Here is a 17,370-nt window from a genome sequence, read left to right on the forward strand (position 1 = left end):
TCTTAAAAATTATGTCTAATGCGCTTGCTCGTAGCCACCCTACACGGCTACACCTATAACACCTATAGGCATAGGTCATTATAGCCATCATAAGTACTGTCCTAGCCTGACCAGCCAACCCCATAACCAACCACTAAATGACACATCAGATCTTGTGCAAACCTTGCATTTATGATCATTTATATTTTTATTACTCCGTATCTTACTACTTGTACTAACTTATTGAACTAGACCAACCTCGCATGACCGGTCATTTTTACAGTTACATTATGCTTGACTTTATCAATTATAAGAATATTCACACTAATTGTTTTGTGCACAATATTTAAGAAGTCAAGTAAAAAAAAAAAATGCCCAAGATGCGTTCCCGCTTGATCCACAAAAAATCATGAACTTGCTCGAAGATAAAATGCATTATCTCTTTTCTCCACATCATTTTGCATGTTCTAAAAACCATCAAAAATTCATTGATATGGATGCTCTGAAAATATTCTTTACTCTAAATCTATATAGGGTTACATGCAACTTAAATTGGTTTACTTGGCTGTGGTGTTTTACCAACTAGGGTCACAAAGTTATGTTTATTTTGTGTACACCATCTAATAATGATTACAACCTATGAGTTTCTCAATCACCCAAGAAATAGTGATGTTTAAAACTATGAGTTGTGACATTTTTAGTTTATATCAGTAAGTTATATGGACAACTTAAAGTGATTTGTTACCTTATAATTCTTTGTAGACTATAGGTACAGAGCAGTGTTTATTTGGTAATAGCTGCGCTGCATATTTTTCTAGTCACAAAAAAAATGTTTAAAATTAAACTAATAAACTATCATCCATCACTAACCTTGGAAGGGGAGCTCTTTGGCTTGAATCAAATTAGGGATGGAGAAGAAAGTCCAAACCGCAGATGCACAAACGGTGCGGAAGTAAATCACCGGAACCCCTAAATCCTCAGCCACTTCACGTACGAATCCCAAAATCCCATCAACTATGACACAACTCACTGCCCCTCTACCGCCACTCGAACTCATCAACAGCTCCTTAAGAAATGGCTTCGCAGTGGCTCTCAAAGAAGCATGAATATCCAACAACCGCTTCTCCTCGGACCTCGGTTGGTCCTCGGGAAGCCCGTCGGAGACGGCCTCGAACCGGAACCCGGCGTAGCGGCGGCTGAAATGGGAGCGGAAGTTGGCGTTGCTGAAGAGGCGGTTGTGGTTGTGGAGGGTGTTGATGAAGGTGACGTGGAGGCCGCCGAGGCTGAGAAGCTCGGCGAGGTGGAGCATGGGAGTTATGTGGCCTTGGAATGGGAATGGGAAGAGGAGGACGTGAGGGGGAAACTGCGGTGCGAGGTTTTCGGCCATGGCGTCGGCGAAGTGTATTGGCTAGGTAGATAGGTGGAGACTTCCAATTATGGCAGGCCCGCTTTGACAGCCCTATATATAACCATATAGGGATTCAGAGGAAGCACATGCATAATGAATGAGAAGGACGCCTAGCGCAGGAATCGCATTATTATTGTTGTAGGTTGTTGTTGTTGTTATTATTGTTACTGTTGTTATTTCTTTTTTTAGTACTACTGACTCTGTTACAATGTAATATCTGTTCATAACTACTTTTCTCAAACCCAAAGAGTCAATATCGCAGGTTCAAACTCACATTTTAGTCTAGTGGCACCTGGTTGCTGGTGTCACATTTTGAATACTACTAACTCTGTTAAAATGCAGTATCTGTTCATAACTACTTTCTCAACCTACTGAAGCACAAAGAGTCAATATCGCAGGTTCAAACTCACATTTTTAGTTTAGTGGCACCTGGTTGCTGATGTCACATTTTGAATACTACTTACAATGCGCTATCTGTTCATAACTACTTTCCATTCTCAACCTATTGAAGCACAAAGAGTCAATATCTCAAGTTCAAACTCACATTTTAGTCTAGTGGCACCTGGTTGCTGGTGTCACATTTTGAATACTACTAAGTATATTACAATGCAGTATCTGTTCATAACTACTTTCTCAACTTATTGAAGCACAAAGAGTCAATATCGCAAATTCAAACTCATAATTTTTAGTGTAGCGGCACCTGGTTGCTGGTGTTATTTGGTTGGGAAAGTACTTTTAGAATTGGTATAACTCGTGTTGGCGGAATTTGAGGAGACTCTCTTGCAGTTGCATGTGATATGATGGGCTGTATGACTTCTGCATGAAAAGTACAGCAAGTTGGCAAATTGGATTCATGGCTGCACAGAAATGGTGTGCGTAATATATAGAGTGGGAATAGGATGCAATAGCCAATAGGGGCGGCAAAGGAGAAGGCATGGCATCAAATGTGTGTCGACGTCTTATGTTAAAGCCTAAAGGTGGTGTTTTTAATACGGACTATTTGGAATCGTTACATCTTAATCATTTCCTAGTAAGGCAAACTTTGATACAACTACGTAAAGCACAAATGGCACGCTTCCTCCAATGGAAAGATGTGCTTCTTGTTTCAACTAAAAAGCTTAATATATATTTATGTTTTTATATATCATATGTTCAATCAGCTGATTTTAAAGAAATAATAGCCATGTAAAATAATAATTGCCTTTTATAAATTTGAAAAGATGTAATGAAGAATATGATACTATTTAAAAAAAAAAAAAACTTCTGTCACAATATAAAATATTTTGAAAAGAAAAGATACCATTTGAAATTTCTTTGAAGAAGTGATGTTGCTCCTTTAAATGTTATCTACCAAAATTTAATTTGATGTCAATCCATATACCAATGAATTAAGGCAAAAACTTGTGTATGTGAGGCCGTTTCACGGGTCTCAACCCGTGAGACAGGTCGAATTTTTAGTTAAAGAGTTCAAAGATCCGATCCATTAATCAAAGATGTGATCCATGAATCAAATATTCGACCCGTCTCACATATTGAGACTTATGAGACGGTCTCACATAAATGTTACCCATGAATTAATTAATTAAATAGTCCCCCGGAAGGTGTGACTGAGTGTGTATAGTATAAATCTTGTACCATCCAGAAGGTTACGAGTTGACCAAGTCTTCCTAATGTAGTACACCTCTCCTATTTGATTTATGTGCAATTACATAGGAGCAGAGTTGGTTTACCCACATCGAGTAGTAGTTATGAAATTCCCTCGTCATAAACATTTTGATTAAATATTACTCCGTTCTTTTTAAACAATTAAATTTTGAATATTGCAAAAAAATTTAAATCAAATAAAAAAGAGAAAAGTAAAAGTAATTTTGATTTACGATAAAGCCTACAATTGTTACTCGAAAGTGCGTTGTGGTTAAAGCTCATCTTGTGACCCTAGCAGGTAAAGGACAACAAAAACGCAAATAGACTTTGGTTTGGTTGCCTATGGCTGACCAACTCAAATCAAGAAGACTAATAAACAACTCCCCCAAAGAGTTGAACTTGGAACCTTGTATGTAGTTATCAATCCAACTGTTAGACTAACTTAGTTGGAAATTGTCTAAAAAAAAAAAAGACTTTAGAAATTTCCCTCTAAAAGTAATTAATTAATTGAATTTGGTGCTCTTTTTTGTAGGAATTTCATCATCTTTTTTTATGGTGACTTCTTGTAGATATGCATCATGCAGTCATGCACTGGTCATCCTACCTAAAGAATTATTAAGTTAATCTAATTTATCTTTCCATAATCTTATCGAACCACAATTTAGTGACCATTTGGATGAGGGATTTCCCCTTGTGAGCAAGTCATGCACGGTACAAGAAGGAAACACTAGCAATTAATTGAATTGAATTGGAAAGACGACAATTGGCAGTAGCCGTACACACATAAAGGAATTAACATTACAATATTAAATATTACATTTACATATTAAATAATATGTATTAAATGGGACGAGCAAATTAATTTGGAATTTAACAATTGCTTAAAATTGTGCCTTGCATGTGAAAGTGCGACAAACACGTCGCAATGAACATTTTGTCATTTTCTATGGTTACAGTATTAAAGTTAGAATTGGATGTCACTAAATGGTGCGACAAAGAAGTTGGTAGAGGTAACGTCAATTATTAATACTGAAAACAGAACTTGAATTAATGCCCAGTGGAGCACGAGGTTTAATAAACTTGCAGCTGCTTGGTAGTTGTCTCTATGTAGTGTTTGGTGAACTCTTTATTTTCTTTAGGGGTAATCCAGGGTTTCCACTGTCGTATACAGTGACTAATTCACTCGTTGAATTGTTGGACTAGAGATTTAAGACTGTTCTATACTCAAAATCAATGATCGAATCATTGACTTTTGGTTAAGAATGAATGAATCCTTTCGACTCAACTACACCCTCGAGGTTAGTGGTGAACTTTTTATGGTAACAAAGAGAATAGAAAAAGTCTCGAAAGGAATTATCGAGTGGATGAAAAATGATTTTTTTTAACATTTGAAGGTCATGAGTTCAATTATTGTCAATCGCACATGGTCTTCTTAATGCATTTGTGTGATTTTCGAGTTATTACAAAAATGGAATTTGTCTAGAGAAAAAAAAAAAAACAAGTGGGCATATTAGATTTGTGACAGCAGAAATGATCGGGAATAGGATGCAATTAGGGATTAGAATTGTTATAACATTATTTTTTTCTCGAATAATCATCTTTTATAAGTTTGAAAATATGCAATAAAGAATATAATACATATTTCAAAAAACTTCTCTAAAAATATAAAATATTTGACAAAGAAAAGATATTGATCGCGTAACTAGACTTTGGTATTATATGCTATGTAGAATTTAAGGTATGATGAGTATCAATGAGGTAATTATAAAAAGATAGGTCCGATGCATGTCAAAAAAATTAAAAAAGAAAAAATAGGGCCAATTTTATGTCCAGACGATAATAATTATTATTGTATTATATAATTTGCATATACAATAATAATAACTAAAAATATTTCTACGTGCTTTTCTAAACTCAAGACAATTAACCACATTAATATCATCAAATTAAATTAAATAAGCTTAAAAATAATAGGTTGAGAAAGTATGTATCAATAGATACTACATTGTAATAGAGTGAATAGTACTAAAAAAATTAAATAAGCTTACAAAAAATTGTATTGTTATCATATTATTAAGTAATAAATTATTTTCAAAAAATATATATTAAGTAATAAATTAATTATTAATAAAAATTTATAAAATAGAACTTACAAAGAGGGGCGGAAGTTAAAATCTCTTTGACTGGGAGCGAGAAACAAAATACTTTAAAATGTAATAAAATATTAATAACAAAATAGAAACATAATTAATTGGATAAAATGGTTCGAATAGAAAACACATTATAATAGGCACACAAATATTAATATAATATTTGTATATTCTTTTTAGAGTAATTTGAATATGATGGCGTATAAATAATATAAACTTTTATATTACATTGACTAGATGATTCTTTAAAAAAAAAATACCTTTTAATGTTTGTTTTTTAAATAACTAAATCAAACAATATATTTCAGATAAATTAATTAATTAAGTTAAATAATTTGTACAATTCATAACTTATTATAAAAGCATATAAAATATACTCCGTGCCAAGGACCTTGTGGTCCAGTGGCATCAAACCCTTCCCTTTATACGAGAGGTGGTGGGTTAGCACAAGAGGTTGAGAAAGTAGTTATAAACAGATACTACATTCTAATAGCGTTAGTATTATTCAAAAAAAAAAAAAATACTCCGTATTTATCAATGGTCAACTCTTTGACCTTTAATATAACAACCATATTAGTTACCATCTAAGCTACCTCTTTATTTAAGTTGTATATATGTTAATTTGCTATAGGTATGCGTATACTATATATACAAAAAAGAACACTCTGTAAAAAGAGTGTTTTATTAATACTATTTATGAGCCTAAGTATGATTTCCCAAATCAAGACGAGCTCGGGAGGCTCGATCCACTAGGTCGAGAAGTGTATTAAATAGTTAGGAATCATATTATTAAGTTAGTTGGAAAAAGTAATATGTATTCATAGCATGCCAAATCTCGCTTTTGTGTAGTTAAAATCTATCTCATAAAAAATGCTGCACCTCGTACTAATAGAAAAAAAATGATAGATCAAATTGAGTTATTCAAAAAATAAAATGTCTTGTTATTCAATTATCAATCGACCTTACATGTAATAGAACTCTTTTCAAAATTATCTTTATTTCTCGAAAACTTATTGCTGATTTCCACTTTTACATGTCTAGTTTATACATCATGGTCCCTAGTTGAAAGGCATGTTATTTGCCTAGTCTTGTTTTTCATCATTCGAATTTCCCATTTTTATTTAATTTTCTAGATAATACCAATAGCCAATTAAGAATCTGGCTTCATTGACAGAAAGGGGTTTTTAGATTGGAATGCATAACTAAAGCCATGAACTTTTTGAGAAGAAATATTAAGATTAAGATTGTCTATTAGGCCATTGAGACAAATTAATTCTTGACAAACCATACATAAATAATGATTGAAAGTGTGATAGGGCTTAGAATGCCAATGTAATGATGATCTATCCTATGATTCTATTTCTGTTGCCCACAATTTGTCACCCGAGAACCAATTGAGTTGTCTATATAGACACCTTATGATCCTATTCTCATCAACCTAATATCCTCAATAAGGCGATCCAAGTCTTGGTACGAAGAGCCACTTCGTCCAACGCTTTGTTTGGCCAAATATGCCATTTCACTTGCCCTTTTCAAAAACTCATCTTTCTTATCCTCCATTAGATCCCTAATCATCCTCTCAATGCTACCTCTATCATACAAGTCCTTCATGTCTAACCCTACTTTCCAAACCTCCCCCACAAACCTACTGTTGACATGTTGGTCAACAAAATATGGCCAACAAATCATAGGCACCCCTTCCACTATACTCTCCAAAGTTGAATTCCACCCACCATGCGTTAAGAATCCGCCAACAGAAGAGTGAGCCAGAACCTTTTCTTGAGGAGCCCAGTCCACAATACACCCCCTTTTTTCTGTCCCTTGGATCAACTCCTCTGGAACGTCCTCGTCATCCCTTCCCCCACCCATCACCGAGCCTGGCCTTTGCACCCAAAGAAAACGAGTCCCACTATTCACCAACCCATACCACAACTCCATGAGGCGATCTCTACTAATGACCGCCATGCTTCCAATGCTAACATACAACACCGACCTCTCCACCTGCCTATCAAGCCACTCTATGCACCTCTCATCCTCCCTCCACAAGCTATTAGAAGCCGGCTGCAACACATCCCGCAATTTATCTCCTCCACCTTCAGCAATTCCAGCTGATTGTTGGACATCCCGCGATTTATCTTCGTCACCCTCAGCAAGCCAAGCAAGCTGTTGCACATCCCGTGATTTATTTCTCCCGCCCTCAGCAAGCCGGGTCTTAAGGTGGGAGTGGAGCGGGCCAACGGCATAGATGTTGGGGCAGACCACGTCCCGGAACTGCGCAAGAATGGGCCCTTCGAGGCCTAGAAATGTGTTGAAAATTAGGCCTTGGGCTTGGGGGAGATGTTTGTCCTCCTTGAGAACAAGCTGGATTATTGGGTCGTTGATGTCCTCGGCCCGACACAAGCTGGGCATGTCCCTGCGGCGTAGGATGCCGCCGAATCCTGGCGCACTATTTATTGGGGAATCCAAATCATTTCCTACAAAACATTGAAACATACGTAGACGCAACATCATTGGTACACGTACCCCGACTTCGTACAATAATTGAAGCATCACTCTGTCATGTCATCGTCTATAACAATCATGCGTATTACTGAAATTAGAACCTGACACCACTCAATGCTCCCAAGGAATATATGTCACACTACACATACACACCTTAATTACCATCTAAAACTACACATTTTTGCTATATTTAGGACACAAATAATACGTTCATCTAACCTTAATAAGAACAACAATGTGTGTGTAGTGTCGACAGTCATAATTGATGTGTTAAATATACGAAAATGGTTTGATATGTGAAGATTGTAATGTTTTATATAAATCTGTAATTGAGCGCCTTTTTTTTTTCTTCATTTTTGGTCTCACGTTATATGATCATTTCCATATTTAATTCCAAGATTTTTAAATCTAGACCTTGTTGTATTTGATCCTCTAACTTAAATTTAGAGGGGAGTAAATAAAAAATAACAATTTTATCCTTCATGATAAGTTACTTGATTGAAATTTGGTCACACAAAGACAACAAATCAGGTCGGATGGACTAAATGTGATAAGGATTTAACTTTTATTTTAACAAAAAAAAAATTATCATTTTACATTACTTTTATCTTAAATTTTAGAGGAGGAAATAAAAATCACAATTTTATCCTTCAAAATAAATCACTTGCCTGAAATTTGGTCACCAAGAGACCAAAAATTAGGTTGAATGTACTAAATGTGATAAGGATTTAAATTTTTTTGGTCAATCACAATGTATCATGAGCATGCCCTAATTGTAAGAGTCATCTTTAAGCTCGTACCACATTCAAACTAATTCTAGTTCGCACCCAGATCAACCTAATTAAAGGATAAAGTGCTGGCTAATTAGGCTTTAAACTCATGACTTCACTCAAGGCAAGGGACATTAGTTCTCTACTACTCAAGCTAATCAAATTGGTTATAAGGATTTAAATTACATAAAATCAAATGTGAAAAATTAATAGTAGTGGATGAAGGAAATGGTCCAATAATTGTGAGATCAAAAGCTGGAAAAAACTTAGGTGTATTATAGTATGGAATGGACTAACCTGGGAAGGGAAGCTCTCCGGCTTCAATGAGTTTAGGGACACACATGTAACTCCAAAGGCCACAAGGGCTAATCGTGTCAAAATAGAGAAGTGGGACTCCGATTTCCCGGGCGACATCGACGGCGAACGTGAATATTCCGTCGACGAGAAGGCAGGTGGCGGGGCTGTGGAGGCCGGCGCCGGCGGTGAGCATCTCCCGGAATAGCGGGCTGGTGAATTTCTCTATACACTCTATGAGCTCCAAGATTTGGTCTCCGGTCCTAGGGTTCTCCTCCGGGAGGCCGTCGGGGAGCGTGGCAAAGCGGAAATTTGGGTACTTGGCGAAGCGGTCGCCGGCGTCGGAGAAGGTCAAGAGGCGGCGGTGGACGTGGTGGGTGTTGAGGAAGGTGACGTGGATGCTGGCGTGGAGGCAGAAAATCTCGGCGAGTTTGAGCATGGAGTTGACGGGGCCTTGAAGTGGCAAGGGGAATATGAGCACGTGAGGCGGAGGTGGAGGAGAAGTAGGAGGAGATTTTCTTGGATTCTCCATTGTTGTGGTCGAGGTTTTGGGTTTTCCAAGGTGGTCGAGATTGTTGGTTGGGGGTTTGCTTAAGTACTACTAGCTACTACTAATACTAATGCTAGGTTGCTAAACACTATTCTTTTCCACTCGTACGTGAATGAGTCAATTCTTGGAAAATTATTCACCATACTCCTCCCATCGTAATATTACCACACACTCCGAATTTTGTAGACATGATCTCGGTTCGATTTAAAATGGAGAGTTCTATTATGTACTTCCCAATCTTACTTCTTGATGTGACGATATTGATAAGTTAATTTTTTATGTGGGCTTACTAAAAGTGTGTACTATCAAGTTTTTGAGTGCGAGAGTAAAAATTGAGAGTATAAAATGAGAATCCACGTAATATATTTTTATAAAATAGGTAATTTTGAATTTAGTACAATTATACTGATTGACTAACCTACCTGGTTCACTTTCCTCCTCACCCTAAGGTGAAAAGACAAAAGAGATAGTTATCATTTGTTACAAGACAAACAATTGTAACTTCTACAATGCTCTAGCTTAGCTTAAGATTTTAGCAAAATATCTACAATTGTACACTTGTTACTATCATAGTAGGGTCTAGTTTTATATAAATAGAATATTATATCTTCTTATCGCAGGAGAAATTGTGGTTCACTTAATATATTAACTTTAGAACTACTTCGAGGAGCTCAAGCAACATGTCCTTGTATAATCAGTTCCTATTTGTTATACTGAGCTTAAATATCATCATTTCCTTGAACCAATACCCCTAGCTTATATTCAAGCTCTAATTATTCATTAAGGTCTAGTGGGTAGCACATGTTAAGGCTCATCGCTACATGACTTAACACTAAGTCACTAACAATAGTTATCTTTTAAAATGATTATAATTCTGGTACTTTGAAATTAGTTCTGAATCTCAATTATGTTTAAAACTTTATATCATTAAATATTGTTGGACAATAAAATTGATATATGACTTAACACCAACAATAGGACATTATCTTTACAATCAATTCGAATTCTTAAACTTTGAAATCAGTTTTTAATCTCAATTATGTTTAATACATTTATATCATTAAATATTGTTGTACAATAAATTGATTAACTAACTTTTGCTTAATATTGTACCAAATAAGCCAATTCAAGCAACCCCAAGAGTACAAAACGCAAATCTCCACATGAAAAGTCAAATCTTAAACCTACTTAATTGATGATGGATTAAGCCAATGTAAATACGTGTCTTTCTTTAAAAAAAATGGGCTTTATGAAGTGGGAAACAAGAGATATTGATTGGGTCTGCAGACAAATCAATCCAGGATTAAAATAATCCCTAATGATAGACTGTCGCTATAAGTGCCAAATTATTTAATCACCAATTTGTCTTTTTTATTTTACCGTCACCATTATTTAATTATGTATACTGAGTAAATCATAATCATATTTAATAATTTTAAATCAAACAAAAAGATAAATCGCATTAAAAAAAAATCTTATGCAACAAATTTGACCAATCAGCCTCATGACATTCATATATAAAAATTGTATTTCACCCACTTAGTCGCTTCTTCCGTGCCTTAACTCGCCAAATTTAGGATAATTGTACCATGTATTATAAAATTGGACCGCATGGTTGATGAGGAAAGCTGGAAAGTTGGGCATAAATTGACAATGTCTTTATTTTTTGTTGGCTTCAATGTATACAAAAGATGGGTTTTGCTTTCTCGTTTGGTTATTTTATGCAAAAAAATAAATAAAATAAAATAAAATAATCTAGAACGACGTTTGATTTGGTAGGCGGAATATGATACTGATCCAACTTTTATATGGAATATGGAATAATAAAATAATTATTATAAACAAATTGTTGGACCCGGGCGGAGAAATGTGCAGTGTAAAATGGAACTTTTGTGTGCGGATGTGTTCTTTTTTTTTTTTCTTTTACGAAGAAAAAATTATTAATTATTATTTGAAAGTATGTATGGAGCAAATTCAGTATTGGGATGGACTCATTTGACTGAGAGAATACTGACAAGAATCAAATTTATAATAGTCTCATATTAAAATCATGTTCTGTCTATTGAGATATTGAGTTACCATACTCCTTAACTTTCAGAATTTTTATTTTGAAAATTTTTAGTGTTTATTTTATGTGGAAATAGAAAATATTAAAAAATTTGTGGGTTCATCAATGAGAGTACGGTGCACTTATTCAACGGCTAATCACTGGCATTTGTTCATTATTTTCGTTCGTTTTGTTCAACAAACACAATGATGTTATGTTGATACAGTCCGATTTCCCAGTGCAATTTTAACGAACTTTTTAATTTTTCTAGAATTTGTAGGCCTCATTTCAATTTATTATTATTATTATTATTATTATTATTGATGGATTTAATTAACTCGAGTGGCCGAATTAATAAACCCGATAAACTATAGAAAATAGTAAACGGATAAGAAAGATAAAGATAGATAAATGAGCAATTACAAGGGTCTATTAGGACAATGACTGAGAATATGATATCTAAACAAGACAAATACAAGGCTTTTGTATTGTCACGCCACTTAACCGCCCCCGCGAAAAGTGGGAGTTGTTATAACCAACTTGGACCATGCACCCCGAGCCCTCCTCCAAGTCGATTTGTCCCGCTCCACTTCCTAATATATCCATCAATTATTTTTTTTTGAGTACTACTGTTACAATGTAATATCTGTTCATAGCTACTTTCTCAATCTACTGAAGCACAAAGAGTCGTGAGGCTCGAACCCACCCCCATCATCCATGTGGAAGTGTAAACTGGAACATCGGGTGCCACTAGACCACAACTCCACAAGGTCTTTGGCAATTACTATTATTATTTTTATTATATGGAACATAGGAACACAACCAAATAGTATCTATTCTATACTTTTCTCAAACTTTTTCAGCGCAGAGAATCAATGCTCCCATTATTAGAATTCGATCTTTTGACCACTCATTTAAAATAGTAATAGAAGTGTCATCATACTACATAATAGCTGGCTTATTATTATTGTTATTGTTATTTTATTATTATTATTTGTGAGTGGTAGTTGAAAACTTGAAAACGTTACATAAAATTAAATATATTGAAGTTATTATCCCAGTACACTTGTTATAATATAATTTTATTGAACTAGTACGTTAACTCTGATACTTAAAATACGGAGTATTAAATAACATAATCTTTTATTATTGAACATGAAAACTTGCTACAAACAAACATAATCTCTCAAATTTTTTTAGACTATGTGCCACCGCCATTCAAAAGGAAATCTTGCCTTTTGACCTTAGAGACAAAGGACCACAATGATTGAGTTCAATTGTCCATAACTGACCAGCACAAAATCAAAATGTTAATTGACCATTCTCACTGAAAGTTGAATTTGAAATTTTTAGTTACTTAACTAATAGCCAGACCAACTTGATTTGACCAGCCAATCTAGGATAAAGTATTTTCGAAATGTTTAATGCTGCTTAATTTTCTTATGTCATTTATGAGGTGGTCAAGGCTAGTATAGGATGAGCCTCCATTGTTCACACTTTCTCTGGCTAACTTAGAAAATTTCTGGGCTGATTTCTTGAACTCTTGCCTTCTGCTTCCCATCATAAGCTCTTTCACCATTTTCTCAACACTCAAACGGTCCCACCTATCTTCCATGTCCACCCCAATCTTCCACACTTCACTTACAAGCCTTCTGGTGACCAGCTGGTCAACATATTGGGCCCAACAGATCATGGGCTTTCCGGCCACAATACTTTCTAAAGTCGAATTCCATCCACTGTGCGTCCAGAATCCCCCGATAGCTGGATGGGCCAAAACCTCTTCTTGAGGGGCCCAACTCACAATACGCCCACACTCTAAGCAACCCTTTTTGAGCTCTCTCACCAAGTTTTCATCCAACACCTCCTTTTCATCCAAGAGTTTCGGAATGCAGAGACAACCCCCTAAATAGCAAGGGCTGACAGTCTCAAACGCAAAAACAGGAATCCCAACTTCTTTCCCAATCTCAAAAGCGTAATCAAACATCCCCTCCGCTATCACGCACGTTACCTTTCTTCCCCTTTCCGCCCTCAACATTTCTCTCAGATGCGCCTCCGCCACGCCCTGCAAACTCTTCACTATACCCTCAAAGTCCTCCGCGGAACGGGGGTGATCTTCCCGGAGCCCATCGGAGATAACTTCGAAACTCAACTTTCCGGGGTACCTCTCGAAACGGGAGCCGGCGTCGGTGCTGCCGAGGAGGCGCCTGTGGTTGTGCTCCGTGTTTAGGAAGGTGACGTGGACGCCGGCGAGGCAGAGAAGCTCCGACAGCTTTAGCATGGAGTTTACCGGGCTTTGTAGGGGTAACGGGAAGATTAGAACGTTAGGAACGGCGTTTTCTCCGTTATCCATTATATTATTGTGTTTCACAATGCTAGCTAGCAGAAACAGTGAAGTTTAACGGCGTTACGTTGCTAGTGTATCGTATCATTGATGCTTTATCGTCTGCGTTTATATAGAAAGATTCTGAACTCTCATCAATTTACATTTAAGGTTTTGTTCTTGATTTTCACGACATAGACGTAAATTTACCGCATGGTGTGGAGATTAGCGTTTTGTAATATCGAGGAAGAAGATGATAGTCACGTGATTTATTTATTTGTTTTTGATGCAGCAGCTGTGAAAGAGGTAAGTATTGACTCTTGTGCAATGGGTCTCATTTCTTAGTAGGGTTCCAAAGATAAATTAATTTGACTATTATTTGTTTATTGGCAACATTATAAAATTTTCATTATTTACTATTTACGGAATTAAAATTGGACGGTCCTAAAGAGTTTAGAGTGAGCTTGACATAAATTTGAAAGTGCAGAGTGATTCAAAAGTACTTTTATTGAACATGCCGGCCTGATAATAAACTTATTATTACAAACTAATTAACACACTTAACCTGCTAAGATGCCTAAGAATGCTCAATGCTGCTCAATCTTCTTATGTCATTTATGAGGTGGTCAAAGCTAGTATAGGATGAACCGCCATTGTTGACACTTTTTTTTGCTAACTTAGAAAATTTCTGGGCTGATTTCTTCAACTCTTGCCTTCTACTCCCCATAAGCTCCTTCACCATTTTCTCAATACTCAAACGATCACACTTATCTTCCATGTCCACCCCAATCTTCCACACTTCACTTACAACCCTTCTAGTAATCCGTTGGTCACCAATTTGTGCCCAACAGATCATGGGCTTCCCCGCAATAATACTTTCCAGAGTCGAGTTCCACCCACTATGTGTCCAGAATCCTCCGACGGCCCGGTGGGCCAGGACCTGTTCCTGAGGAGCCCAACTCACTATCTGCCCATTCTGTGAGCAATTCTTTTTCAGTTGAGTCACCATGTTTTGATCCGACAACTCCTCTCCAGCCTTAAGAATATCGGGTCTCAAAACCCACAAGAATCTAACCCCACTGGTGACCAAACCGTGGAAAACTTCCATGAGTTGCGCCATTGTTAAGGTGCTCAGACTGCCAAAGCTTACGTATATCACTGATTCGTCGGGCTGTTCATCGAGCCATTGGATGCAGGTTTTGTCTTCTCTCCAGAAGCTGTTTGAAGATGGTGGCATCTCTGCGAGTCTGGTCTTTAAGTGTTGCTGGACTGGCCCGATCAGGTATGTGGTGTTGGGGAAGTGGGTGCGGATATGGGGCAGAATTGGGCCCTCTAACTCTTCGAACGAGTTTAGGATTAGCCCCTGGGCTTTGCGCAGAGATTGGATTTTAGCCATGAAGAGTTTGCGGCTCTTCTCCGCCTGAGGGCCTTCGGTTCGACAAAAGCGGGGAAGATCGCGTACCTTGAGAAGGCCTTCCATGCCCGGCACAACATCTACCGATGTTTCCAGGTCTTCTCCTAGATAAGGAAAGTTTAAGATACATGGTTGATAGATTCAAAATGATTTTTTTTTAATTTTTTTTTCATTTTTTGGTCCTATCACTATAAGATTATTTTCATATTTGGACCTACGATTTTTAAATCTTTTGTCATATTTGATCCCTTTGATTTAATTTTTAATCGGTGGTGGCCAAATTTTAGGAGTGTAACTTATCTTTAAGGACAAATTTGTCATTTTTTGTCAACTCTCCAAGAAATTTTAGAAAAAGATAATTGAAAATAATAACTTTGTCCTTTTTGACCGCCTGCATAACAAATATTTATTAATATATCGAAAGTTAGAGTAAATTGTCATTTTGGTGCATTGACTATAGGGGTTCTAGTAATTGCAATCCATGAGTTTCAAAAGTGTTAATTGAATACCTTGACTATTCAATTTTTTTCAATTTTGGTCACTCCGACCAAATTCGCGGTCAAATTTCGCCGGAAAAAATTAACTAGCTATTTAATGCTTAATCTGAGTGGCAAATTCGTCTTTTTAATTGTGTCCGAATTAACCAAAGCCAGACCCGATTAGGCGAAATTTGGCCTCCAATTTGGACGGAGTGACTAAAATTGATAAAAATTGAATAGTCAAGGTATTCAATTAACACTTTTGAAAGTCGTGGATTGCAATTAACAGAACTCCTATAGTCAGTGGACCAAAATGACAATTTACTCTCAAAAGTTATAGTTAATTATGAATGGCCAAAGACCTTGTGGTCAAGCGGCACCCGGTGTACAGTCCCATGTGAAAGGGAGTGGGTTTGAACCTCAGTGAGGGCGTCTACGCGGCAGCCATGTCCACACTCATGTCACCTAAATCAAAATGGTTCTTTTATTTATTGTTTATTTTCCTAAAGCCTAAACGAACGGCGGGGCGGATCAAAATGGTTAAAATTTTCAAAGTCAAGAACTTAATTGGGCACGAACCAAATTGGTAATTTCTTAATAGACGAGTGACTATTTCGATAATAAACTCGGAGTAATTAGGACCAAATATTGTCCTGTTCTCAAAAAAAAGGGACCAAATATGAAACTGATTCTTTAGGTGCAGGATCAATACTGTAAAAAAACTGGATTCAAAATACTCAAATTAAGGTGAAGAGTAAGCTTTAATTTCTGAATTAATGTTTTTACCTTTGGTCAATGGCAGCTTTCCAGCCTCGAAGAGTTGAGGAATGCAGAGAAAAACCCCAAGACAGCAAGGGCTGATAGTTTCAAAGGCGAAAACGGGAACACCTACCTCACTCCCAATCTCAAAAGCGTAAGAAAACTTCGCCTCTACTATTCCGCATGTCACTTTTCTCCCCTTTTCCGGCCTCAAAAACACCTGCCTAAGGTGCGGCTCCGCCACGCCCTGCAAACAGTTTAATAAATCTAAAAAGTCATCGACGGAACGGGGGTGATCTTCCGGGAAGCCGTCGGAGATAATTTCGAAACCGAAACTGCCGGGGTATCTGTCGAAACGGGATTCCACGCCGTCGGTGCTGCGGAGGAGGCGCTGGTGGTTGTGTTTAGTGATGAGGAAGGTGACGTGGACGCCGGCGAGGCAGAGAAGCTCCGCTAGCTTTAGCATGGAGTTCACCGGGCTTTGTATGGGTAAAGGAAAGATTAATACATGAGGAACGGCGTTTTCTCCGCGGGCGATATCCATTGTGTTTCACTTTCACAGTATACTAGAAACAAACTATGTTTCACGAGGTTGGTTGATAATAATGTTTTCATTTGTTGGCATACTTAATCCATATTTATATGGAAAGAGCGAATAGATTCGCATTTTTGGCCGACCCCTCCGACAAGTCATATTTGCCGAACTCTCCGCGAGGTCATCTTGACTTAACCCCTTCGCGGGGTCATCTTGACTTAACCCCTTCGCGGGGTTATCTTGACTGACCCCTCCGCGGGGTCATCTTGGCCAAACCCCTCCACGGGGCCATCTTGGCCGACCCCTTCGAGGGGTCATCTTGGAAAAACCCCTCCGCGGGGTCATCTTGGCCGACCCCTCCGCGGGATCATCTTGGTCAACTCCTGCGCTGGATCATCTTTATCGACCCCACCGCGGAGTCATCTTGGCCGACCCTCTGGACCTGAGTCCAAAATACATAATTTACATACTTAATAATGTTTGCAATTGTGAATATTCAGTGGGTAATTTATGATAGAT

General features: G+C 37.2%; 4 protein-coding genes across 4 annotated transcripts in view; all 4 read right to left on the reverse strand.

Moving 5' to 3' along the window:
• The window catches only part of LOC115999575 (7-deoxyloganetic acid glucosyl transferase-like), a 4,272-nt gene extending 2,841 nt beyond the window's left edge, over window positions 1–1,431 (reverse strand). The window contains exon 1 of the mRNA XM_031239417.1: window positions 850–1,431. Coding sequence (XP_031095277.1) covers window positions 850–1,366 — 517 coding nt within the window. The 5' untranslated portion in view covers window positions 1,367–1,431. The remainder of the gene's footprint in view (window positions 1–849) is intronic.
• Window positions 1,432–6,397: 4,966 nt separating this feature from the next.
• On the reverse strand, window positions 6,398–9,327 carry LOC115999006 (7-deoxyloganetic acid glucosyl transferase-like). The gene is made up of 2 exons (XM_031238719.1): window positions 8,751–9,327; window positions 6,398–7,655 (listed from the first exon to the last, which is right to left on the reverse strand). The coding sequence occupies exons 1-2, from the start codon at window positions 9,277–9,279 to the stop codon at window positions 6,598–6,600; spliced, it is 1,587 nt and encodes a 528-aa protein (XP_031094579.1). The 5' UTR covers window positions 9,280–9,327; the 3' UTR covers window positions 6,398–6,597.
• A 3,413-nt stretch (window positions 9,328–12,740) lies between these two features.
• On the reverse strand, window positions 12,741–13,637 carry LOC115999577 (7-deoxyloganetic acid glucosyltransferase-like). Its single transcript, XM_031239418.1, has one exon. It carries the CDS (start codon window positions 13,620–13,622, stop codon window positions 12,741–12,743), a length of 882 nt encoding a protein of 293 aa, XP_031095278.1. The 5' UTR covers window positions 13,623–13,637.
• A 516-nt stretch (window positions 13,638–14,153) lies between these two features.
• Window positions 14,154–16,920, reverse strand: LOC115999007 (7-deoxyloganetic acid glucosyltransferase-like). The gene is made up of 2 exons (XM_031238720.1): window positions 16,344–16,920; window positions 14,154–15,182 (listed from the first exon to the last, which is right to left on the reverse strand). The coding sequence occupies exons 1-2, from the start codon at window positions 16,858–16,860 to the stop codon at window positions 14,242–14,244; spliced, it is 1,458 nt and encodes a 485-aa protein (XP_031094580.1). The 5' UTR covers window positions 16,861–16,920; the 3' UTR covers window positions 14,154–14,241.
• Between the last annotated feature and the right edge of the window lie 450 nt (window positions 16,921–17,370).

Source organism: Ipomoea triloba, chromosome 12 (genome assembly GCF_003576645.1).
Source record: "Ipomoea triloba cultivar NCNSP0323 chromosome 12, ASM357664v1".
Taxonomy (NCBI): Eukaryota; Viridiplantae; Streptophyta; class Magnoliopsida; order Solanales; family Convolvulaceae; genus Ipomoea; species Ipomoea triloba.